Genomic DNA, 25174 nt, shown 5'->3' with positions numbered 1-25174 from the left:
CACAGCGTACTGGGTTTCCACAGCATCTCTGGGGCGCAGCTTCATGCCAAGGGTGGGAGCTGGAGTAGGGTGGAAAAAAAAAAAAAGATCAAGGGCAGGTCTTGGCCCACAGAACCGCACTTTGGCAACCCCTGCTCCTTCCAAATTGTGGGAGCTGAGTTAAAGCAACTGATCTTTCATCGTTAAAACGCTACCAGTAACTAAGCTGACAAGCAGTTTTAATGATCAAAAGGAAATTAACACAAAATTACATTATCCTTCCCACACACGCTGTATGTTCGTGTGTTAGGGAATTGCTGTTCCTGACTCTGAGTACATCAACGTTGATCAAGCCCATTATTCTGCTCCAGGTTTTTTGACAGCAACTAAAAATGAGAGTACTTGAAACTAAAGCTAAGTTTCATGTGTATTAACTTTAACAGAAGTAAGCATCTGCATTAACTGAAACATGATTGACTAGTTACAGAAGCGTGTTTAGCAGCACTCGATTTCATTTACAGCTACCTCTCTCCTCTTGGTCTCAGCAAGCACTTTTGGTTTAAATGAGGTATAATCTGACATGGAAAATAAAGTGCTTGCAAGTAGCATAGTGTAATATTGCAGTTGCTGCAGTGAGTTCAATGAGGCAGCAAGAAACGACAATACGAGTGGAAATGTTAGAAGTCAGGAATGGCCCAGAGCTGTATCTCGTTAGGGTTGGGTTCCTTCCCTGTTGTCACCTCCTGTCTCCTATCTCCATCTCCTGCTGTCCTCACCTGCCGGCACCGGAGGGGAAGGTCTCAGCCCCACTGAAGGCAGGGGGAGGTTTGGCACTGCCGTTAGTAGAACAAGGATTTTCATGCAGTGTCTCTGGTCAAAGTGTTGGTCACAGCCGTGTCCGTGGCAGAGCCCAAGTACTCTACCAGGAGCACCAGCGTGGGCTCTGCCTTCGTGCCTGGACAACAACCAAACTGCCTTGAACGGTTGTTGGTTTTGACTGCTGCAGCCAGGTAGTCTCCTCCTGTTCTTGTTTTCAGGTTTTAGCTTCAGAGAAAGTGCTGGCCAAAAGCACGTGGCTCCTTGATAATTGCAATTTGCTTTAGCAAGCCCAGGAAAGCTGTGGCAGCTGGCTCACGCTGTGGCATAACGAAGCTGAGAAGGCAAAACAGAGTCGCAGGCTGGACAAAGTGCAGGACCCGGAGTGCTCTCCCTGATTTACCCCTTGTGCAGCACCAGGGGAGCTGCGTTTTCTCCCCAGAGATGGGTTTTGCTGTCCGCAAAGCCTGAGGCAGAGATCCACAGGTAAAAAAAAGCAATATGCTGGACCTTTTCCCCTTTCCAAACTTGAAACTTAAAAGCAACTAACCAACAAAATAAAACCCCAGCCTGGAATAAAAGAGTGGAATCATTTTATTGGGAGAAATATTGCCAGTGGCATCAGCGCAGTAGCCCATTTGGAAAACAGCTTCTTATTCACATGGAGGTTGCCACAAAAAGATGGGACAAGAGAGACACCCTACTACAAAGACCTTTGGCAGCAGCAACTTTTCATTCACACAGAAATTCTTCATTTGCATGTAAAAAGGAGTTATGAAAACGGAATTTCATAGACATGCTTGTTATTTAAAAAGACCTTTGGTAAATACATACTTTCTGTTCAACCTAAAACACAGTTGTCTTCCTCTGATGTGTTTAAGCTTATGAGTTGCGAATTGCCTAGCAAAGTCTTTTTTGCTTAGTTTTTGAAGTCTCCAACAACATGTCTCAACAGGGTTAGGAACCCTTCCAGTGAAAAAGCTGCACAGCTCAGAAGGAAGGCGGAGGCCAGAATATTAGGTGCTACTTTTCCATGGCATTGCAGCCTAAAAGCAAGCTTCTGGCTGCAAAAGATGGGACACCACTCTTGTTATCTTACCCCTAGGGCAGCGGTTCATGCTTGCACAAAGGAGCGTATGATGCTAAAGGCAACCTGTGTGCCGTGGCTGCAGGAGGTGCAGGACAGGGGACACACAAGCCAACGTATTGCTGCTTGAATTTGGACGAGGAAGTACAAAACCATCCAAGGCTGCAATACTGGAAAGCAAGTCAGGTCTTCACATTGGTATGACCATTTTTTCAAGCGTGAAAGGACACTGCAGGGACATAAGGACACGGCCTTAGCGCTGCTTACGGAGTTGGGGGCTGTGTCATGGATTTGATCAAGTACGAGCAACACATGCATACAATCAGTTTTGCAGTTTTGAATACTTTACAGTTATTTGAGAGTACAATGAAACTATTATGTAAGCTTCCTATTAGAACATATGTTACTGATTTAAATAACATTCAGGCTTTAAAAGTTTTTGCTTCTGATGTCAGAATTATCTGTACAACGAAACCATTGTGTGCTGACATATGGACCAGATCACTGTTATCACAGTGCGGCTTGATAAATTCAACTGGATTTCTGTAGATCAGAGACAAGATTCCCCCCCCCCCCCCCCCCATTCTCTTTACTTTTTAAGACTGTAGTTTTGTCACTCTCTTAAAATCTAAATCTCTTCGATTACCAATGCCTTTGTTTTCAGAGTGATATTTAAAAATAAATATCTGCATCAACGGCTATTTTAGATGGATTGCTACTGAAGATTTATTCAACAGATGCATGTGGTCTTTGAGATACTGCTTGCAAGTTCAGTGGATTTAGTGTTTTATTGCTAGGCGAATGATTTGAAACCAGCTTCCAAAAGAAACTATGGTTTTCAAGCTGATGAACGTGTTCAGGGTTGTGCTGTTGTGTTTACTGGGTAGCTTGAGCTCAGTGGAGCTATTCAGGATTTATTGTGAAACCCAGAACAGGATTTGGCTCTCTAGGTCTGGTCTCCATCCAGTAAAGTTTTGGCTGGAGTGAATCAATCCCCGAAGAACAAGGATGTTGGATTAACGGAAGAACGCGTTATTTCTCAAACTTGTTATTAGGTGTTGTAAGCCAAACTGTTCCTTGCCCCTCAGCTCTCCCCCCGCTCTGGGGGAGTGATGACAAGATGGGAGCGTCAGATTTCATGGGAAAAAATCCGAAATGGTCATGCAGAAGTGGGGAGTGTGTTGCCAAGACCCTCACAGAAACACAGAGCTGTTTTGATGAGTTCCCATCCCTGCAGCAGTATCTAGAGATAGTTGAAAACCAGGTTTCAAACCTTCGGCCTATGAATATCATTTTTTTTTTAATCAATTGTAAATGCAAGTTTCTGGGTTCAAGGTGAAACTGGGGGAGCCTGTGTTGGTTTCTTGGCGCTTCTGGATACTAAAGCAATGATCTGTTAGTCAGTGCGTGTTGTACAGGCAAGTGCGTAGGTGTGTGTGGAGTAATTTCTCCGCAGGACACTGGTTTGGCAACCTCAGAGGCTGTAATCCTGTTTATCACAACCAAAGATACGACGTACGCGTTCCCGTCTCTGTCTCTCTGCTTCAAACCTGACCTGCACGAACCGTAGCAGAAGTGAGCAGGTTATAGAATTGCTTTGCCTATTAATTCCTTGCCCTTTCTGTGAAGTTCCTGGCTTCCACGTCACTCAGGACAAGACACTTGTCCACTGGAATTATTTGCTGTGTATATTAATGGGAGCTACGTCTCCTCTACGGTGTCCTCCAGTTCCTTCTGTATGCTCTTTGTTGTTTGTACATCACTGGGGTGCTCCCGTGCTGCGTCAGACGACCAGATGCCACCAGCTTTCTACAATGTCTCATCTTTTTCCTATTTCAGCTTCAGACTTTTCTCCCATATTCTCTACCCTATTTTTGGAATAGATGCTGTCATTTTCTATAGTTTCTATCATGCCTAATGCAGAAGGGTTCTGGTCTTTGAGATGCATATCATTAATTACAGTCTCAGTCAATGATTTTGTTTTTGCGAGGGGTGTGTTTTGTTACGCTACATTATAATTATATGTATATATATATATACATATATATATGTATAATTATAGTGGATTTTTCCTCTTACTACCCTGGTAAATGGAGAGTTTATTATTATATTAATTTACCCTGGTAAGTTATTACTGCAGATTCCCATTAATTCCATTTCTTGTTTAAAAGTCATGAGATACATCTACCCGGTTTGGGCTGATCTGACCCTCTGCACTCAACATAAATGAAAACATACCCATGTGCACGCTTGCACGCACACAGCGGCCATGCGTGCTCACACAGCTCCTCGCTTTGCTCTGACCCCCTCCAAAGCGGACGTGCCAGATGCAGGAGAGCTGGTCCCAGAGGAGGCACTCCCATCTCTTGCAAGCTCTTAAGTTCTCTTCTCACCAGCCAGAATATTTCAGAAATATTTTCAGAAATGCAGGTGCGTGCAGTTGTCAGGAGCAGCTTGCTTTGACTTACATTGCTGTTTCACCTTACAGCAGCTGTGCTCTTGGGGGCAATTATCTGTGTAGTAATTAACAAGGGATTTTTCTCTGATGCTGCAGCTTCCAAAAGATTAATTTGTTAGTTACCGAATAGAGTATTTGCAGATGTACTTTGCTGCGATAACATCTCTGACTGGAGATGACTTGTTACAGACGCAGGCATAAAGATCTGCAGGGCCAAAATGTGACTGCATGACCCAGAATTTTGGTCTCCTCCAGCACCTAGCATGACCCCGGAGTCAGCGAGGGGAACTTTGTTCCTGGCTTTAACTTGCAGTGAGGTTCTGCAGTCAGGGCTGGGCAAAGGAAAAATTCCTTTTGCCTCTTCTCCTCACTGCTGTTTGTCTGCAGTAGCAGGGAAGGAGAGACAGGAGGCATTTGCTCTCCAAAAGAGCTGGAGTGCTCTTCTTGAGGGGCAGGGGGCAAAGATGCCTTGGCTTGCTAGCTGCCTTTCCTGAAATAGGGTATAGAGAGCAAAAATGGGCTGAGTGATACCAAACCGTGCGACAAAATTCATGCTTTCTTAGTCTTTTGTTTCATGGGTTAAATGTGAGCTTGGGACAGTCAACTTTAACCTTGTAAGAAACCAGTTCCCATTAGCTTCCATGGTTTTTTGCTTTTCTGAAGTGTCTATAGAAGCATTTTTGAATAACGAGACCCTGTAATCAAACACTGGGCTGCACTGCAAACATGCAGCAGTTCTGCCTTTTGCAGGTACCCGAGACATGGGATATAGAACCTAATTCCTTTGGTGGAATGCTAATAGGAATCAAATTTGACTGGTATTAACCTCAACCATGCTACTCCTGACTTGCACCAGAGTTAGCTGTAGGAGGCTCAGAGGTGCAACCCGTGAATGAAACTGGAATGGATTTGAGACCATGCACTTGGCAGCATAAATTGTGAAGAGTAATGTAAGTAGGTTTTAGAAGTCATTGAAATTAGTGTCTTCTTCTGGTGGTGTCTGCAACAGGAGAATGCTTGGAGACTCGTTAGCTCATAATTCTGAAAGAATACCTGCTGTGCATGACCTAGCAAGTGGCGTGAGTAGGGACTGGCCCTGCCTGGTGTGCACTGGGTTCGGCTGTAGCCAGCACTGGTACTGAAACCTCTGTAACACACACAGGGGAATACGATTTAACTCTGGGAGTCTCAGACCTCTGAGCTGGAGCAGGGGCCTGCTGCTTCAAAATGCATGAAGTGAGCAAGGTTTTAGCAGGAGGAGGAATCGCTGTTTCTTCTTGGGGCCTTGTGTAAAAACTGCTTGGGAATTAATCCTTCACTTTGCTTTGGCATCCTTTATATTGACAGAGGAATGTTAGGAACAAGCATGCTACCTGAAGCTCCATCTTTTGGCTAAAGACCTTCACTTAGGAACTACAAGACAAATTAAAAATAAAAATAAAATCTATTAATCGTACCTTACCATACCATATCTAAAATAATCAGGTTAGGATAGTCGTCAGTTTTGCTGGCCTAATGAACAGAGCGTCTTATCAGAAGCTCTTGTTTCAAATATATAAAAATGAGAGCGAGCACTTTCTTTTACCTATGTTCAGTGGTTTACAGAAAAGAAAATTGTGCACCAAAATTAGCCTGAAATTTGAAAAACTCATTAGTGTTTGAAGTGGGTCATGAAATGAGCAGTGTAATTCCTTCACGTTACTCCTAATGTCATATTTGTGTTTACGGATGTGTTGCCCTTGGTTGATGGTAGGTTCTGCTTTTGTAACGTAATTTAATTTCTTTCTTATTATAGGCATAGAGCTTGCAAATCTAATAATAAATTTCTGTAAATATTACTTTGGGAGGCATCTGTTCCTTAAGGAAGCCTGAGAACCCATGTTTGTTTTATTTATAACATATGCACAGCGTAAATAGTTCCTGGAAGATCTTCTGCAGGGCTGGGGATGCGATGACATCCAGGGACATTGTGATCTGGGTGACTGCGTGGGAAGACACGTGACAAACTCCCATTTTTTTAGGGGCTTATCTGGTCACAGGTCCAGTGACAGGATGGCAAGCGTTCCCTGTTGTCCTCATAGCTAAGGGACGAGGTGAAGTTTGCAGCAAGTTTGCTGCGGGACCGTGTTGTGTGTACGTGCAGGGAGTTGTGTGTGTGTGTGGCTCGCTTTGTGCTTGTGTCTTTGCACCAGCGGCGCGTGTGAGCACAGCCAAGCTACCCAGATGCACAGAATTTGGTGGGGGAGTTGTGGTTTATGTCAGTTGAGGGTTTTCTTCTGTAAGGAGGAGTAGCCTTAGATGGAAAGAGATGTCGGGTGACTTGAGATTTTTCTTATTTGCTTTGTCGTGGCCTTTAGATCAGCTGCACTGTTTGTGTTTCAAAGGCTATAAAACGTTACGTAAACCCATCGTATGGTGTACCCATTGTGAGCTCACATCTGCAGCATCCAGGGCAGAGATGATGAGGGGCACCCAGTGCCTGGGGCCCCTGCGTTGGTAGAGGATGGATGAAATGAAACAGGTCTGAATGAAACCCACGGAGAAACCATGCCCCAGAATGCAGAGGGGTGAAAATCCCCAATTTCAGCCTAGAAACTCCTATTTGACCCTGTATTTGATAAATCACAGGAGAGGCACATCTGGGGGTATTTTTCCATGCATCCATCCTTTCTTCAACCTTATGCGGTCTCCTTTCTGCTGATGTGGCTCTTCCCAAGTGTTCAGATGGTGGAGAAACAATGAAAAACACAAACAAGAGTGCATCTGTCCCCACTAAAAGTTTCCTGGCCTCTTGGGGCTGGCTGTGCAATATCCCTCAGGCAGGCGATTGACCATCGGGTGTTTGCTGCAAAGCTGCATCAAAGCTGCACGAGGTTCTCAGAGGGCAATGAAAAGCTGCTGGGTTTTCCCATGGTCCATAAAGAGAAGACAAGAGTAAGGGATCTGTTACCTTTATTCCAAGATTAGAAGGGAACCCATGACCACATTATTTTATCTTCCGTAATTTTCCCTAGACAGGGCATTCAAGTATATATTATTTATGATAATGTATATTATAAAAACGGGTATTCTAAAACATAGCTAATCCACAATTTGAGTGGGTTTAATTTAAAATTTTAATTTTTTTTTTTTTTTTTCATTTTAAAAGTCCAAGAATCTCTATTTAAGAACTATATTCGCTATTTGGATGTGGACCTGGGCAGCTGGCACTGCTTGAGCATGCGCGTCGGACAGGGTGATCTTCAAGGGTCCCTTCCAACCTCAGCCAGTGCTGTGATTCTGTGAACTCCATGCCAGTCTCTACCTTTTCTGATAAACTGGCCTTGTATTTAGTTCCCCCCTGTTTAGTTCTTTATTATTCAGATGGTCTGCTATCACAGCTGCAGCAGAGAATTCTGACCTTTTGCTTGGTTTGGGATTTGATAAACTGTTGTGTTTTATTTATGTTTGAGCAGTGGCTTTATGCAACTTAATGTTACTAAATACAGAAGGTGGTTAAGCCCTCAAGTTTATTTGCCACCATTTTTGCATTTTTCAAAGGCACAATTATCTTTGGATTGTGCACTGTTGCAACGTCAGTGGGACATGACACATGCATGGAGTTAAGCAGGTCGGTATGTGGTTTTTTGGATTAGGACCAGAAAGTTTGGATACAAATGATCCCTTATTTATATTTTGCTAGACCTAAAGGGTGGGAAAATGGGATGGAAAGGATTCTAATTTTCTGCTGATTCAAACAATGGTTTTTGGCAAGAGTGCTATTCCTTTCAACTGCAAAATCAGAAGAAACGTAACTCCGTACGAGGACAAAGTGAGGTGACTGTGCAATCGGCTCAGATATGTTAATTTGGGTTATTGGTGAAGAGTAAATTATGCCAGCACAGGCAAACCTCTTAATTCTTAGCGTTTGGCTGTGATTTATGACAGAACTACTATGATGTAGCTCTTGGAAGAATTTTAATCAAACCAAACTGGGGTGCCACGTCGTCATACAAGAACAAAGAGGTCTGTGAGAGAGGGAGGTTAAAGAGGGGTACAATTTCATTCTCCACCTTTGAAGGTGAACATTTTTAATGACATCTCTTGTAAACAATGTGAGATTTGAAGGAAGTAGCTGTGGCCTAGTCTTAGGGAAAGTGAAAGCAAGTCCCGAGTTCCTTCGCCCATTCAAATAGAACTTGAATTGTTTCTTTTGTAAGGGATCTTGGAACCACGTTGTCCCATCTCTGTGTCCTGTGGATGGCTTGCTGTGGGCTCTCTGATTTAGATGGGATCTCTTCCTGCAGCTCTCTAAAGGTAAGTATAGATGTGTCCTGCCAAACGACAATCTCAAAACTATCTTCAGTTGATACTTTTTCCTTGTAGGCTTTGTTCTCTTTACAACCTTTGTTTTACTAAAGGACTTTGGTTGGATGCCTTCAATTGCATGTTTTAGTTTAGAAGACACTACAGTTTTGGTGGGGGTTTTTTGATAAGGTGTAACTTTCAGGCCTGCTCCTGAAGATGCCTAATACAAAATAGCATTCGTTGCTATATTAGCCCTAGATATTTAAGGTGACAACAGCAGCCACACTTGAAAAGTGTTCACTTGCGTGCTCATTTCCTGTTGTGCCATGTCATATTTCAAATATTAGAAAACATTTTGCAAAGCTTGAGTGTTACTTGTGCAAGCCTGTGGTTTATATATTTATTCTGTTTACTTCTGCTGAGGAACTCTACATAGCCTATAACGATATCTCTGACCTGAGCCAGCTGACCTGGCTGGATCACCTTGAGGTTTTGGACCTGGAAGAGAACAATATTGAGGACATCAACCAGATGCAGTACCTAGGACTGTGTCGCAAGCTGAGCCGCCTGACAGTGGAGGGCAACCTTATTTGTCTGAAGCCAAATGCAGAATCAGCAGAGGTGAGGACTTGGTTTGCACACATTGGGTTAATTTTTGGCAGTGCTTTTTTAGTCTGAGTTGGAAACGAGAAAAATTCCTGCATCTTCCTGTTGTATCACTCCGAGTGATGACATGGGATGCATTTCTCATCTTTCATTCCTGTTGATTTTGTCCTCTTGTGGGTATTGTCTCCAAGATGAGCACAAATGAAATACAAGGAGTGCTAGTAAAGACTCAGGCCTGTTTCCTAGCAATGTGTTCCTTCTTACCTATGAGAATGGGATTAAACTAGAAAACAGCTGTTCTGATCCATACAGCTGTTCTGCCGTCTCCCAGCTTCCAGTGCAAACAAGCATCTTAATGGAAGACCAAGGAGAGCATGGACCCCAGCTGTATGGATCCTTCTAGCCTGTAGGGATCTTGTAATGGGTTAGAAAGCCAATATTTTTTTTACAAGATGTGCCAGTTGCAATGTCTCAGTCAGTTATCTGTTTTTGTTCGTTTGAATTTCTTTTGGAAGCTCTCTGGTCCAACAGCGAGTGCTCCAGGACCACCACCATGCTCAAAAATTGAACCCTCAGAAAAACAATGCTTGAGATAACTAGGAAAAGCTGTGCTGTAGAAACAGCTTGCTGTCCTTTCCCCTGAAAGATTAAAATCAAATGGCCAAAAATACCTTCAGCAAAAGCTGAAGATACAAAATACAGTGATCACCTCTTACATACTGAAATGATAAAATCGTTTCTGCGGAGGTATTTTGTTGAGGGCATGAGATCCACTGTGTCACAAAGATAGAAAACACAGTTTTCATCAGGAAGAAACACTGCTTTGGGTTTCAGGGCACTCACCAAGAAAAGTAAGGGAGATCTAAATCTACATGGACAGTCTCAAAGCTGTATTACTCCCTTTTACTTTCCCCTGCTTCAAAAAACCAAGCATTGCTGGGATATAAAAATGAGCATCCTGGCATGTGCTGAAAAAGTAGCTGGAGGAAAAGTAGTGTTTAAAAAAAACTGGTCAAATAGGAGTGTTCCTCATTTTGGTCACATGGTGTCTAACAAAGATCATGAGGTGACAGTTTATGGCCAGCACACAATATCTTGTCATCCAGACCTTCTGGAAGGTGACAGGCCCACACACGCACACATAGGTGTGTAACACGCAGCGCTCAGGAAGGACGGTGCAGTCCCCGGCGGCACCGTGAAGAGCTGATAATGCAGGGGTTATCAAAGGAAGCAGAGCAGGAGCTGGCACTGTGCCTCCGCTGTGCCGTGTTCCACAGTGTGCATTTCACAGTGATCATGCCCGTGCCGTTAATTTGCGTGAAAGGTTGGATTTGATATTTGTCTTGGATTTAGACTCGAAAGCTCTGGTGCTATCACTAAAACTCAGTCATGTAGTAGACGTGCATATTTTAAATCTTTGTGCTTTTTAGATACACGAGTTACTAGCATTTTTCAGATTTAATTGTTGGCTTGATCATATCCCTCAGTAAAAGGAGCCACAGAAGGTAGTGCTTTAGCTATCATAATTTTCCTCTCTGGAATCCAAAAGAAAATATTATACACTTGCCTTTCTGTTTTGAACTGCTAGAAGTATACTTCAGAGACCACATTTGTAATGATTTGCAAACAAAATGATTTCTCTATTAGTAGTTCTTCCTTACGGAAGATGCAATCATGAGAGGAAAAAACTTATTCCTACAGTAAGGAAGCACTGCCTGCTTCTGGTGGACAAAGCACGCCTACTTAGTGGTTTTACTCTCACGGAGACAAATACAACTTCTGAGACTTCCTTCTCATAGCCTCCTACCACGAGCATGATGCAGTATATCCTAACAGCGCAGAAAGTCTGTTTCTACTCCCTTGTCATTCCTGCTCAATGAAAAGTGGTGGTTTTGGAGGACACTTGGCATCCTCAGCCCTCAAATGCACTTGTAATGGAGAAATGTCAGATCGCCCTTGGTTTGTTTAGCTGAGGAAATAAGTCCTCGGGATGCTGCTGCGTGTTGTCACGTAATGGGAATTCGAAGAGGAGTGCGATGTGGTGCTGTGCCCCATGCTCTTCTCCCTGTGGAATGGCTGTCTCTACTTCTGCGCAAGTAGTTGCATTCAAATGCCAGCCCGAATGTGTCGAGGGAGCCTGCACGATGGTGTTTTACACCGAGCTGGAACAGGCAGGCAGTAAGTTCACTGTGGTCTCCCACCCAGTCTCCGTGTTGGGAAGCTGCTCAGCCCCGGGATGGTTACAAAGCTGGCCCTGCCCTTGCCTGCTAAGAGCTTCTCTGTGGGCTTTGTCGCTTTCTTCATTTCAACTGATGTTTGCATTTCTTCAGGGTATAGAAAAGCCACCTGAAATACAGGAAAGAATAGATGTGGGCTTACTTTGCCGTGCCCTTGATGGCCAGCTCTAATTCCTCAAGCTCCTTCTTGTAGTCTAGCCCTTGCTACAGCTCTGTCAAAGCTCTTCTGCTTATTTACTTTTAATCTACAGAATGGTCCAGCGAAATTTACTGCTCTTTCTTCAGACAGGCTGTTTGGTCTCTGTAATTTGATTTTCAGATGAGCTCATCTTCCCCTCTTATCTAAACCAAGAGCAACAACCTGATGATAAATTCTGCAGCCTCTGTTGCAGTCATGTACCATAAGCGTAACGTGATGCTTCCCTCCGACAGGACATGGCTGGGAATTGGCTGTAGCCCAGGCACTGCTCTGAGCACATGTGGTACGGAGTAGCATGGCAATCGGTTGACTCATTTTCTAAATGAAGATTAAAGGCTTAGTTAGAGAAATTTAGTGTCTGCCTCTTAACAACGAACTCGCGCTTTGTTTGGTGAACTCCCCCTGTCTCCCTCAGTGCTGCATCGTGCAGAGGGAGGGAGCATACAGCCATCCAGGTCCCACAGAAAGATTTCTGTTTGTTGAATGAGGACTTGGCTTTGTGGGGTTTCCTAATATTGCACACAATGTCTTGAAAAGCGTAATATTTATCCAGATGAAGCAGTTGATTTGTAGGTAGCTGTTCATTTGTATTCTGCCAGTAGCTGTGCACTCTTGCTTTCCACTTTCTTTTGGTAGAAGAGATCGCCATCACCGTGTTCTGCCATTTGTAATCGTGAGACTATTTTACCCAAAAATATTCCCGCTGCAAAGCAGCACGACCCAGTCAGCCCTGAGGTATTTTTCCCAAAGATGAAGGTGCCACCTGAAATTGGTCTACCACTGGAATCCACCAAAGCAGCCCAATTCGCCATGTGCTCTGAGCACAGTTGTAACTGTTCTGGGTTGGCCTCGCTGCTCATAGGTCCCCAGGCGTTGGCATGTGCTGGTGAATCATTTTATAACGTGTCAGCTCCACCCGTGCCTGCAGCAGGGAGCTGCACCCACGCTTTCCCCCACAGCTGTCACACGGAGTCCGTGCGCACTGGGAGCAATCACGCTGTTTCTCCAGCCCTCACAAAAGAAACTCAAGCCCAGTCCAGTTCAGCCTTCTGCACCTGCTGTTGGCGTGCCACCTTTTGCAGAGGAAAATGTAATTTGGAGTAAGCCATCGCTTCTAACTGTATAATATCACACAGCGAATCCCCAAAGACTGCCCCGGAAAATCAGTGCAGTTCATTCACTGTAGCTGGTCTATGGTTCCCTGGGAATGTTCTCTCTTTTTCCATGGGCAGGTGTAGCAACACTCAACACGCTTTCGAGTCTTCCCTGTCACCTGAGTATTGATGCAGCAACCAGAGAATCACAAAAGCAGGGAGAGAGGCTGGCTGAATGCTGAGGGTGCACAGGTTTTCCAGGGGCATCAGTGGCCTTTTATGCTTTTTTACATTATACATAATGTAAAACATAATATACATAATATAACAAAGACAAATGCCAAAGTTATCAGTGACTAAACAGTACGTAAAGTTTGTGGTGTTTTTTAAAAAAAACAAACAGTAAACTTTACATAAAGTAAACAGTAAAGGAGCCTTTGGGCAGGAGGCACGTGTTTGCAATGCTCAGGACGTGCCCATGATCAGTTCGAGTAGAAATGATGAGAGGAGGAAGCACAGTGAAATGAAACTCCTGTCCGTATGTATTGCTGTTGAATGAGGTGAATAGGTTTGCCTCGCAGAAGGCGTTTCAAGTTATACGGCAGTCGTACAAACTGAACACTGTTGTGCTGCTGGTGGATGTCCACAGTCTGTCAAATAAACTGTGATCGCTTTCTCAATTTCTCCAGGACCCAGATTATAATTACAGAGCTGAAGTAAAAAACCTCATTCCCCACTTGGAGTATTTGGACGAAGTACCAGCAAGCCAGACTGCTCTCCTTCCTGCCAAGAAGATACATAAGGACTGGCTAATCATCAAGGAATCCATCAAGAAAGGTGGTTTAGCTGGAGACCTGTCATGGTTAGGTATGTCAGGTTTCCTATTGGGGTTCATTTTTCAGGTTATGATGTGTGAAAAAGAAAGATGAAGAGCAAGCTGGCCTCTTCAAAGCCAGCGTTCAATTATCGCAAAGCGGTGAAGGACGTTGTCTTCTCCACTTGGGAAGTGAGGAAGCTAGAATTCAGCATGGTGCAGATTTAAATGAAAGCTGTCCTAAGCTGTGCATCAAGATCAAAAGAATGCAGATGAGTTCTAGAGCATCAAACAAATCCAGCAGCAGTTGGGAGTCTGTACTTAGCGTTGGTTCTGCATGATGGAAAGAAGCAAAGCTTGGAAAAGAATGTTTCAACAACAGCTGTTCGCAGGCCTTTCCATGGTAGCAGTCAATCCCATGTAGCACGGATGTAGCGGGGTTTCCTACTCCAGTTTAATAATAGGAAAGGCAATTTGGTCATCCCCCGTCAATGGTAGCAACATCCTAGCAACTGAGATTGCATGGTCCTGTAAGAGATCTGTTGCATTTCCTTTGCCTCTGTGATTAAGTCCATTACAATCATTAGTAGAGAGTAAATGGTTTGAAAATAGATCTGTTGTGCCTTTGCCTGTAGCCTTCGTTATACTTCAGATGTCCACGCTTTTATGTATCATGCTACATGCACTTTACCACGTACCATTAAATATTACAAAGTATTTCCTATAACTGCTCCTGTTGCTTCCCATTAGTGTGGGCAATGCAGTTGGCTTCCCAGCCCCCCCCCCCCCCCCCCCCCCAGTTGTGGTGTGCCTGCCAACTGTACTCCATTAAAAATTTAGTTTGTTTTGGAATAAGTACATACATTTGTCATTTATTTAATCCCTGCGGGTCCGAATCATTAGTTGTAATAGTAGTTATGGTAGGGAAAAAATCCATTAAAATCTGATCCCTCAGTGATCCTTCTTTGGCAACATCAGCTACACTTCAGAAAACTAGTTAACAAAGGGAGCAGACAGGAACAGTGGGAATGAAGCACAAAAATGTGAATTTGTATTGTTTCCTAGTGTAACCAGACTTACAGTCTTGCCTTCAGCTCTAAACTGATCATCTTATATGGTCAGATTAAGACATCCCCATATTTTTTTCTTTCCTATAGTGATGTTGACTCCGGTACTTTTCAGCCACTGTGTATTTCATGGGTTTATATTAATAACTATGGCCAAGGTATATTAAAGGTCCTAACACTCAGCTCTTAAGGAAATGGCCGTATTATTACAGAGCTGATTGCTGCATTGTGGAGCTGGGAGATGCTCAACACTTCACAAAGCATGCTATTCATCTAGGCACCAAAATGAAATTTGCTTTCCTATGGATTGTTGGCTGCATGTGCTGCTCTTACAGCTGTGCTGTGCTCCCAGGACAGCTCCCAGTCGGGCAGGTAAGAGGACAAGGCTCTGTCTGCCTTTGCTAGCTTGTGTATAATCCACCCTGTCCCACAGAGTTACAAAACCTCGGTTATCACCTTTCTTTCTGGGGTAGAGAAGTATCTGTCTCTGAGGCAGTACTGGCAAAATCTGTCACTGCCATTCCCAGATTTCCGTAACTCCTAGTACGTGGTTTGCCCTGATTGACCAGTAGCTCTGGCAAGGTGGCCATCATCATTGTGCCTGGGGTTTTGAGCAATGTATTTTAAGACTGAGGGCTTGGATTGTGACTCTGGCAAGCCTGCAGCACTTCCCCACAGGCAAGTGGGCTGCACATGAGAGGCAGCTTACTCTTACCGTAGGCACGCAGGCAGGGGAGGCAGCAGAGCCCTGGACACATCCAGGCTCACCCCTGGGACACTCGGAGCTGGGTGGTGGGCACAGAGGGGTTCCTGACCCCCAGTCTCTGTGCCAGGAGGAGGGTGGGAAGGGACTGTGGTTAGCTGGGGACTCCAGGTTCTGCCTGCTGCAGAGGACAGCCGCGGGGGACTGCATGCAGCACCAGGAAGCCCTCTGTCTCCTGGCTGGACCCATTCCAGCGGATTTCTTGTAGCTACGATGACGTATTTTTCTGTCCCCGACAGTTCCAAGTGTGCAGCAGCAGCCCACTGTATTAGCAGCGTATGGTGACGGTGTGTCTGAAGCCTTGCACCACTGTGCTTACACTAGTGAAACCTCTCTCTTAGATTCGTGTCTCGGGGCAGTAGCAAGGCAGTCTGGCTGCAGACCAAGACCCCCGACAACTTCCAGACCTGGAACCACGCTATGGTCTGCTAATGCGGGGAGATGTGGCAACGCCCACCTCTTGCACAGTGGCTGTCCTCTTCCAGCTCCCACCGTTCCTGATGAGCTGCTCGCAGAAGATGCCTCCAGTGATTTGACACATGGTAATGTATGAGTTTTAATCCTGTTCTTTCCCACACCTCCACCTCCTTCTGAATGTTATTACTGCTGATGAAAGCCTGGCTACTTTGAATACCACCCACCCATTCTGCTACTAGATCAGGTTCAGTATAGTTTTTCTTCCATAAGACTCACCTGCTTTAGCGTGGGCTTTCCTTTAATTTCCCCTGCAGCAGAAGGTGCAAGTCACCCTGGCTTCCCCCTCCTCAGCCCCTCACCCCCAGGCATTACGTGCTGCTGTCCCTCTCGACAGCCCCGTCCTGCAGTGGTGCTGTCTTGCTGGAGTTGCCTTTCATACCTCGTCAAAAGTTGTCCTGCTCAGTCCTTTAAATTACCCGTCAGCCTAGCTGGGGCTCGCTTAAGTCACATCTGGGCACATCTTGTTCAGTCACAGGAATGTGGTCCAAGGTAGTCCCCTAGAAAGGCACGCTGATGCACACTCAGCCCCCGTTGGATCATGCACACGGATCAAACTGCGTACATCACTGCTGGCAACGAGCACTTTCTTTCGGGTTTCCAGGGGTGGCTCCCTCAGCAAGAGGAGTCAGTTCCTTGACTTCACATACCTGACCTACAGGCTCGCCCAAAACACAGGTGCACCACTGCCCTTCGTGCCCTGGCCACCTGGAAGTACTGCCATGCTAGCAGCTCCTGGGGACAGCCGGATGGAAAGGGAGTTCACTTCTGGTACAATATTTGGTGCTTCCCAAGACACCCTTCCCTGGCTCCTGGAAAGACCTTGATGGTGCAACTCCGCTGGCCCATAGAGTGCAGATTAGATAGGAAGATGGTGTTTGTTTTCCCAGCGTTGTGGGGTGCTTCGCTCAGATGCCAGTCCCACCTGAGTTCCTTGCTGTAGGTAGGACTCAGGGTGATGAACTAGATGAAGCAATGCAGTGTCAACAGCTGAGCGTGCATTCGGGAAAGTACATGGAAACCAAGTGCAGCATTGCCAGGGAATGAGACCATGATTTCACGTGCACTTTTAGGTAACTAGCTCTACTGGTAGAGACAGTTTCACCCAATGTTCACTGATTCTTCCTGCCCCTGTACTGCCTTGTCTCTTGTTTTGGCAAGAGCATCTGCACAGCCACATGGGGAACCTGATACTGATCGAGGTCTAGCTGAAAACCTAGCAAAACAAACAAACAAAAAAATCCCAAATAGCATATTTAGTTTTAATCTGGCTCTGTTTCCTGATCTGACTTGCCTGTGTGGCCACACAAATGTTTGCGCCAGCGCAGTGGAGGAGGCAGAGCAGAAGCAGAAGGAGACAGATTCTGGCAGAAACGGAGAAACTGCCTCTAAGCAGCAGTGTCAGGCCACACCAGCTGACACGCTGAGCCTATGCCATGGAATATCCCATCTTCCAGTCTGTGGGAAATGATGTTGACTGATTTCGAAGACAGCACCTTTTGTTAAACACTGGAGTAAAAATGTTTCCTTTTTTCCTTTCTTCTTAGGACTCAGTCAAGTTATATGCGGGAACCCCACCAAGGCCCTTCGTGCCAGGAGGCAAAAGCTAGGTGTATGTTTTTCTTGCAGACTTCATATTCCTGCCTAGTGACCCCTATAAATCCTGGGATAAACCTGAACGCCCGCTGTGGCTTGTGGCAGCTCACTCTCTTCTGTAGCCCAAAAGCCTGCAACATACAATTGGCCTCGAGGAGGACGGAGGGTCTTTTGCCCCGCCGTTACAAAGGTGCCCGTGTCCTAGCAGCCATCAACCATCAGCTGTAAAGGAACATGTGAAAACTCTTTATTGGCTGCTGGCAGCACATTTCCTATCATTCTAGCCGAGCAAAGCGCAAAGCAAGATTGCAAAATTTGATGGTATTTCTACAATAGCTATTAGATACAATTTTTTTAGAAGTGTTTCTTTGATGCTGGCATAAATAGTCAGATCGCTGATGCTGCCGAGCCATTCCTATTGCCTAAACAAACACAAAGCCAAAGTGTGTTCCTCTTGGCAGCGGGGTGGTACCCCAGCCTGGCGGGTTGGCCTGCTTGCTTCAGCAGAAGCTGGGTGAGAGGGCACCCCTATAAAGGGGTGCAGTCTGGCTTGTCATGGTCACTTTTTGTGAGCCCTGAGGTGCAGCATGGCAGGGATACACGTGTGTGGGTTTAAAGAGGCAGTGCTAAATCAGGGAAACGGCCCGCACAGGGTACCTGCATCGCTGCGCTGTCAGTAGCCTCACTTAATGCTGACAACAGATGTTAAAGAACTGCTGGGAAAAAAATGTGTCCTTCCCTTGCCTCCCTGCTGCTACTGCCCGAGCACTGGAAGCTTTTCTGAAACAAATGTGAGCGTTTCAGTGAATGACTGTGTGTTATAAACTAAGATGTGGAAGGGGACTGCGGTCATATGCCGAATGGTGCAATTTCTGTGGTACTGGTCTTAATGTGCTTATTGGTATAGATGCTATGGGCTTGTACGCCAGTGAGATATACATCAGCATTTTTGTTACAGCCACCCTGGGTTCCTCAGGCTGTAACAGTGCATGTGACCGGGGCATGGTGCTTCTTAAACTGAAGAGCAAGAAAGTAGGGAGGGGTGATCTGAGAAGTCAGGAGTGACAGCAGATTTTGATGCCTTGTAAAATCCACAATCTAGAAGCAGAGCTGGGGAGAGCTCCTGAGGTCATCAAGGTAACTCCTATCATTTTTGCAGCCACCTGCACCTTTGAAACTGTGCGGTCTGAGGACAGAAAACATTTACGGCTCTGGAGGAGGAAGAGATCTGCACCAGGAAGATGTGTTCTCTGACCTGAGAGTACAGAGTGAGCAGCACAAGCGGTGAGACAGCGGGAGCAATCTTGTCGTGCAATAAAACAGACATTCATTTTGTGCTGTAATAATAAAATAAACTCTTTGGCCACCTGGTGGCAGTTTCAGGGGATAGACTTGGCCTCCTGCCTTCCTGTCCCTGGAGTGGGATTCCTTTCATCAGTCCTCCCGGATCCTTCCATCAGTCCTTCCGGATCCTTCCATCCATCCTCCCCAATCCTTCCATCAGTCCTCCCGGATCCTTCCATCAGTCCTCCCAGATCCTTCCATCCATCCTCCCCGATCCTTCCATCAGTTCTGCCGCTGGAGCTGCTGTGGGGTGGCCAAGGGAGAAGAAACCTCTGACCTCTCTGTAGAGCAGGCTGAGGACCAGCCCAGGCAGGGTGGGCTGGCTTGCTTAGCGAGAGCAAGGAAATGACTTTTCGTAACGGGTAAGGCATTCTTGGCCCTGCCAGTGTCTATCTTTCAGCCAGTAAAAGTGAAAGTGGATGAGGTTTTCTGCAAGCATCGCGTTGGCCTAACCAAATGAAAGGCTGAAAGGAAAATACTGGCATGCTGAGATTCCCCCATCTATCTCACAGACAGATAACGGTGGGTTTGGAAGCAGAACTGATGATGAATTTATTTCTCTGAGCTTACTTCCCTGTGTAGTACTTTAAATCTGCCCCATTTCACTTGATTAACTTTTTAGCACGCTTTCAGATAATCAGACACAGGCAGCTTAGATGGCTGATCCATTTAGAATGATTTTCCACATCTCCAGGAAAGTGGGAAATCGCAGTGGGTGACTAAACCCGCTGCCTGGGTGTTTGCCTGTGTGGCCATGCCAAGCTGCACTTGGCTGGCTGCACGTTCACAACTCCAAGGCTAACTACGGGTGTGAAACTCGATGTTGCCCAGGTGCCTGCAAACAGGTCAGCAAGAAGAAGCCACCCAAGCACTGAAGGCAGCTCTTGGTGATGAGGAAGAGGGTGACGACTGCAGCCTGCCCGACAGCTGTGAAGATGAGTTGAGGGAGACCTGTGATGAGGACCTCATTGAAAGGATTTCACTTGATTCTTCTTGCCACTCCTCTCTGTCCCAATCTTCCTCAGGTACTGGACCTAAACCTGTGGGCGTGGGTTATCCCTTGGTAGTGACACGTGCTACTAACCATTTGTAGATAGGTGTGTTAGTAACTGCGGTGTTTTGTGAGATCTGGCTTCTGTGCTCTAGAGCAGCAGTTTGGAAATACTATTGCAGAGGCAGACCCGAAGTAATCCGTTCAAGTTTTTAAGCAGGGCATGGTGGCCAGCCGTGTTGACTATCAGTTGATACATTTTGGCATGGATCTGTAGAATTAAGAGGAACAACGCTGATCTTACACCAGCTTAGCATCAGCTCTAGAGGAAGGACATGCTTCCGTCTTTTACCTTGTGTCATTAATTTCTGTCAGTGCCAGGTGAGTCTAAAATACAGTTGTTCCAACTGAACTATATTTTAATCCAGTTGGCACTGACGGAAATAATGGCTGAGCTAATGATTAAGGTTTAACTGGGCAACTGGGAATTCTAGAAAGATATGCAACCAAAGGAATACATTCAGTAAAAGAGCTTAAAACTGCGGTATGCTCTTCTGCTCAGGAACAAAGCCAAAGGGCTCTCTGGAATTGCATGAACGAAAGCAGAATTCCCACTCTTCGCTACTTTTTGTATATTGTATTGAAGACTATTAGAGACATTAATAATGGTTATTCCAAACACATATCAAGTAGGAGACCTTACAAAAGTACAACTTTAATCTGTTTCTATTGTTAGTAACAACTTCTTTTTTTTGCCTCAATAAATATTAGCATGTAAGTTTTCATTTTATACATTTCTTTCAAGGGTAAAAATGGATCTATTAAAATTTGGAAAAATATATTTTGGAAAAAAAACAGAAGTATCATCAAACTATTCAATGTCTCTGTGTATTAACAATAATATAAACAATATCTCCTTAACAGGAACAGAAGCTGTTTAGAAAAACCTAAAGGAATGACCTGTTGTCTAGTGACTGCAGAAGTCTTAGATTATGATCTCATGGTCTCTTTAGATGTAATCTGATCTTTTTCAGATTTAATCTGATTTCTTAAGGCTGAGTATGATTTATTATGATCTCATCATCTTTGTAGATTGAGTAGACAATGCCCCAAACATCTCAGAGTGTACCAGTGTCATGTGCTATAGGACTATGGAAGTGAACGGATGGCATAGATCTGCCCATCTTGCAATCAAATCTGTTAGGATCTGGTTGCAAGATGGATGGAGCAGTTGAAATCTAGTATTACCTAAGGCATGGGGTGGGGGGGAGATGACCCAGATCCCAAATCACAAGCAGCTGGCCATAATAACCAAGATTCAAATAATCACAAACACAGTAGCCTTTTCCCACTGTCACTAATAGACACATACATGTGTTTTGCAGAGCAAATACCCGGTAAAATTTTAGCATCTGATAGCCTTTATTCAGCAAGGCAGTTAAAAATCACTTGACCTCTGTGACTTGAGACTGTGTCAAGATTTGGAGATATATTTAAGTGCCTCAACACTTAGTTTCAGAAGTTTGTCCTACCCAATGTGGCTTTCTCACAGAGCAACTTGTAGCTGGAAACAATCCTTCTGACCAGGAAAGGACAAGTCACTTGAGCAAAACCGCTCTTGTGTAAAAGTGTTTGCAGCATTGGATCTGTATAATCTGCATTCTTTGGGAGTCATTGAGTGTTATTCTGGGCTTTTGAATCAGGCATACCAGTCTTTCAGAGTGTCTTTACTTAAAAACAAATAAAAAACCCTATGAAATTCAGGCATTTTGAAAGCGTACAGTATGATGGAAACTATGCAGTGAACGTTTTAGATCAGCTTTATGTGGTTACCTAAGCAGTAAAATACATCCCCATTAATTAGGGGCTATAAAGCTGAACTTTCTGAGCCTGGGTTTTGGTGGCACATTCTTTAGATTGTGTTCCTGCCCTGGACCACGCAGATCAAGCGTTTAGGTACAACTGGTTCTTTTAATAGACAAGAGCAATCAGATCCCTGCTATCTATAGAATGGTTTTAAGCATATATGCATGCATGTTATATTCATAAATCAGGAACAAGATTTTTCTTCTACATATGTTGCACCTGAGGATTACGTGGGCTAAAATATGAACAGCCCGATAGTAGCCCTGCATGTAATGCAGTATTTTCCCTAGCAGTCAGGCACTTTCTGTTATTTTAAGGCTAATCTCAAGATCTTATCCTTACACCTCTGCCTCTGAATAAAAAAAAAAGTGGATCCACTCACCTGTGATTACTCCTGTGCCTTGAATGTTAGACCACTGGATGGAGTCCTCCAGTATTTAAAGCAAGTCAGTGCAAACACTGGCCAGGAGTGATGCAGGTATGATCCTGCCTGAGAGCAGGAGGATGGTTGAGCTGGTCTGTCCCTCTTGAGCTGTGCATGGCTCGTGAGCAGTTCCAGTGCATGGCACATCACCAGCAACACGGGCAGGGAGGCTGCCAAGTAACCCAAACCCCTGACTATCAGAGGAAGCAATTCAACAAGGCCAGCATTGCTGTGTGCCCTGCGACACATTTGCCCACCCAGCTCCGTCACACAGCATTCTCCAAAGCCTTTTGCTCACTGGGTTGGTCATTCAGAAGTAAGATGAACTGGTAAATCACTGTGCTTCTCCTTCCTGTTTCAGGTTCGTCACAGGGTCAGGAAGGTGCAGTGTTCTCCAACCCAAACCACCGTCTAATTCCGTCCCCTCCAAAAAGCCCTTCACCTGCATCCCTAATGGGTCTTGCAGCAAGACCCTGGAAAATGAGGAACCACAGGGTAAGATGCCTAAAAATACCCAGCCAAGAGGAGGACAAGCAGTGGACACAGCGAGGCCAGGCAAGGGCTCACCAAGAAACCCCATCCCAGCCTCTGGACAAGGCTCTTGCTCTCCTGAGCCAGCACAGCTTGCCAGCTGCTTCTGGATCCCAAGGGCAGCGCCAGCCTGCTGGGAACGCTGGCCGGCAAAGGCCTATTTCAGGACCAGCAGCTGCTGGATCAACAAGCATCAGGTATATGTGCACCACTGGCAGCACTGTCTGCAGTGTGTCAGGAAAACAGGAGGGACTTTATGGCAGGAAAAAGCAGCCTTCTGTGTCGTCTCCGGAGTCTTCTGCCTATTCTGTAAAAGGAGCTCCTTTTTTTTCTGCTGACATTTACCTTTGTCCGCCTAATGTTAAAATGAAACATTTTCTCATGTTCCTTGAGGCTTGATCTTTGGAAATTTTGTATTTTCTTGAATAATAGTTGTTTGCTTTTTTTCCTCTGTTCTTACTGTTCCATCCTCATGTTCCCCACTCAGAGCCAATGCCCACATCTGTTGCAGAGCTCTTGTAGTGGTGCTTGTTCAAGGCTCTCCTCAGGTAAACCCCAGGACAAGTTCCTGAAATCCCACTTCATTTTTTTTTTTCCCTTGACACTGACATTAATTCATGTCAGAATGAGCTCTGGAAAACAAAGTAGGCATTAGAGCAGTGTCACATGCACCAAAACATGGTTATTTCTGAACCCGCTTACTGTAAGATTAGCATTGTGTTTGCTTCTTTGAAGGAATAAAGCTGAGTTGCGACATGACACCCAGATGTTGAAGTTCATGTAGTCATTACAGAGCAGCAGCGGCAGCGAGCGCGTGCCTGCATGGGAGGCTGGTGTGCCTTGTGCTGCTCCCAGGCCTGGCAGCTTTTGGTTCAGTTTTCAGAGCAGGAGATGGCAGAGCTGGTGGGGAGAATGCGGCTCTCCAGACCCAGGGTGCAATTTCATCTTAGCGTTTCTCTCTTTTTTTTTTTTTTTTTTCCTCAGGCCAATCGTGGACAAGAGGAATTGTGGATCTCCTGGAGAGATCAACTGCCACGCGCTGGCTGTCTGCTCATCCCCAACAGCCTCGGGGGGGTTTGGGCTGATGAGCACCGTGCGGCCCCTGACTGCCAGCGCCGTGCTGCAGTCCCTGCCAGACAGAGCCACTGCCTCAGCAACATCTCAGAACAAAAGTCCCCGCTCTTAGAAGGTACCCGGGCGGCAGCGTGTGTCAGAGCCATGTATGCAGCACCGTCTTGAATCGATGTCATCTTTCCAATTCTTCTGCAAGCTAAACACAAAGCTGTGCAAGTAGAGCAGTTCAAACAAATGACATGATTTGCCTCAATTAAGGCTACAGCCGGTCCAGAAATGCTTTCTTTAAAGAGCACCCGCTGATCAACAGAAGAGCTAATCAACCTCCTATTACAGCAAAACATGGGTATTTTTGCAGCCGTCGTGCACTAAAACAGAACAAGCCCTGAAGTATTTCCACGCTCAGCCAGCTGCCCTAGCAGCAGCCCCGTGATGTATCTATCTTCTGCAGTCGTGGATGTTTAACACGCAAGGGACAAAGCCAAGGGCTTGAGAGGAAGCATTGGCTGGAGCAGGCTGGAAGGGAGGGCTGCGTCACCTTGAGGAAGAGCCCGGCAAGGCTGGGTGCTTTCAGCCCTTCGGCCGCCACAGGAGCTCACCCCGTTCACAGGCACCCAGGGTTCTTGGTGCCTGCATTGCTGTGGGAGCAAATGCTGACCAAGTGGGTCATCCCAACGAACACGTTTGTTTGCTCCGTTGCCACCTGGAAGGATTTCTCTCACTTCCTATGGATAGATGTTGCACGCCAGGATTCCTCTGTAAGCAGGTGTCAGAGCATCCCCTGCGTGTGCCTTTCGAGTCAGGCATCCCACCTCTAGACTTTCCAGTTTCCTATGACTGAATAATTTTAAGTAATGCTGCAGCAAAAACAGTGCAGGGAAGTAAGGGAGCAATCTCTTGATTTTTTTCGGTAGGGCATTTGCTTTATATTTGGGTGAGATTTGAAACATCTATTTTAGTGACTGCAGACTGTGAGATGCTGATCCAAATGCCTGTGCCTTACAACTTTATTGATGTTGCAGTCTGAAACCGAGTGTCATCACATTTTTTCCCAGTTTAAATTACTATGTTAGGTATATATGTTTAAACCAGTTGATAAAACAGTAATTACATGATGAGTGAATGAATTGGTTTATGTCTTCTTTCTACTGGTCAGCTTAACGTAGAGGAGCAGAATAACAGAGAAAGCCCCAAAACGTTGTCTCATCATGGTGATACTTGAACCACTTTCTCCTACAAAATAGTCTGGAGCTTGAAGCTAGCTCGCCCAGTTTTGGTGAGTACTAGAGAAAATCATCCATCAAAAATCATTAAGAATTATGTGGCCTGTGGTTCTGTGCAGTACTAGGGATGCAGGCAGGATTTCCCATCAGATGTTGCCCAGCAACAGGGCCTGTGTCTTCATACAGGCTCCTAACATCGACTTTTTGCCAGTGTCACTGACCATGACCATCACCAAAGGAAAAA

General features: G+C 45.3%; 1 protein-coding gene across 3 annotated transcripts in view; it reads left to right on the top strand.

Moving 5' to 3' along the window:
- LRRC56 (leucine rich repeat containing 56) overlaps positions 1-24834 on the top strand; it is a 65402-nt gene extending 40568 nt beyond the window's left edge. For all 3 annotated transcript variants that reach the window (XM_027785057.2, XM_027785056.2, XM_027785058.2), the window contains 9 exons: positions 8540-8636; positions 9051-9248; positions 13453-13630; positions 15749-15949; positions 17429-17493; positions 18637-18761; positions 19653-19846; positions 22464-22830; positions 23618-24834. In XM_027785057.2, the coding sequence (XP_027640858.2) occupies positions 8540-8636; positions 9051-9248; positions 13453-13630; positions 15749-15949; positions 17429-17493; positions 18637-18761; positions 19653-19846; positions 22464-22830; positions 23618-23819 (1627 nt within the window). In that variant the 3' untranslated portion in view covers positions 23820-24834. The remainder of the gene's footprint in view (positions 1-8539; positions 8637-9050; positions 9249-13452; positions 13631-15748; positions 15950-17428; positions 17494-18636; positions 18762-19652; positions 19847-22463; positions 22831-23617) is intronic.
- Positions 24835-25174: the final 340 nt, after the last annotated feature.

This window comes from Falco peregrinus, chromosome 9, assembly GCF_023634155.1.
Source record: "Falco peregrinus isolate bFalPer1 chromosome 9, bFalPer1.pri, whole genome shotgun sequence".
Taxonomy (NCBI): Eukaryota; Metazoa; Chordata; class Aves; order Falconiformes; family Falconidae; genus Falco; species Falco peregrinus.
The sequence above is the reverse complement of the archived record's forward strand: the minus strand, read 5'-3'. Positions and strand labels throughout refer to the sequence as shown.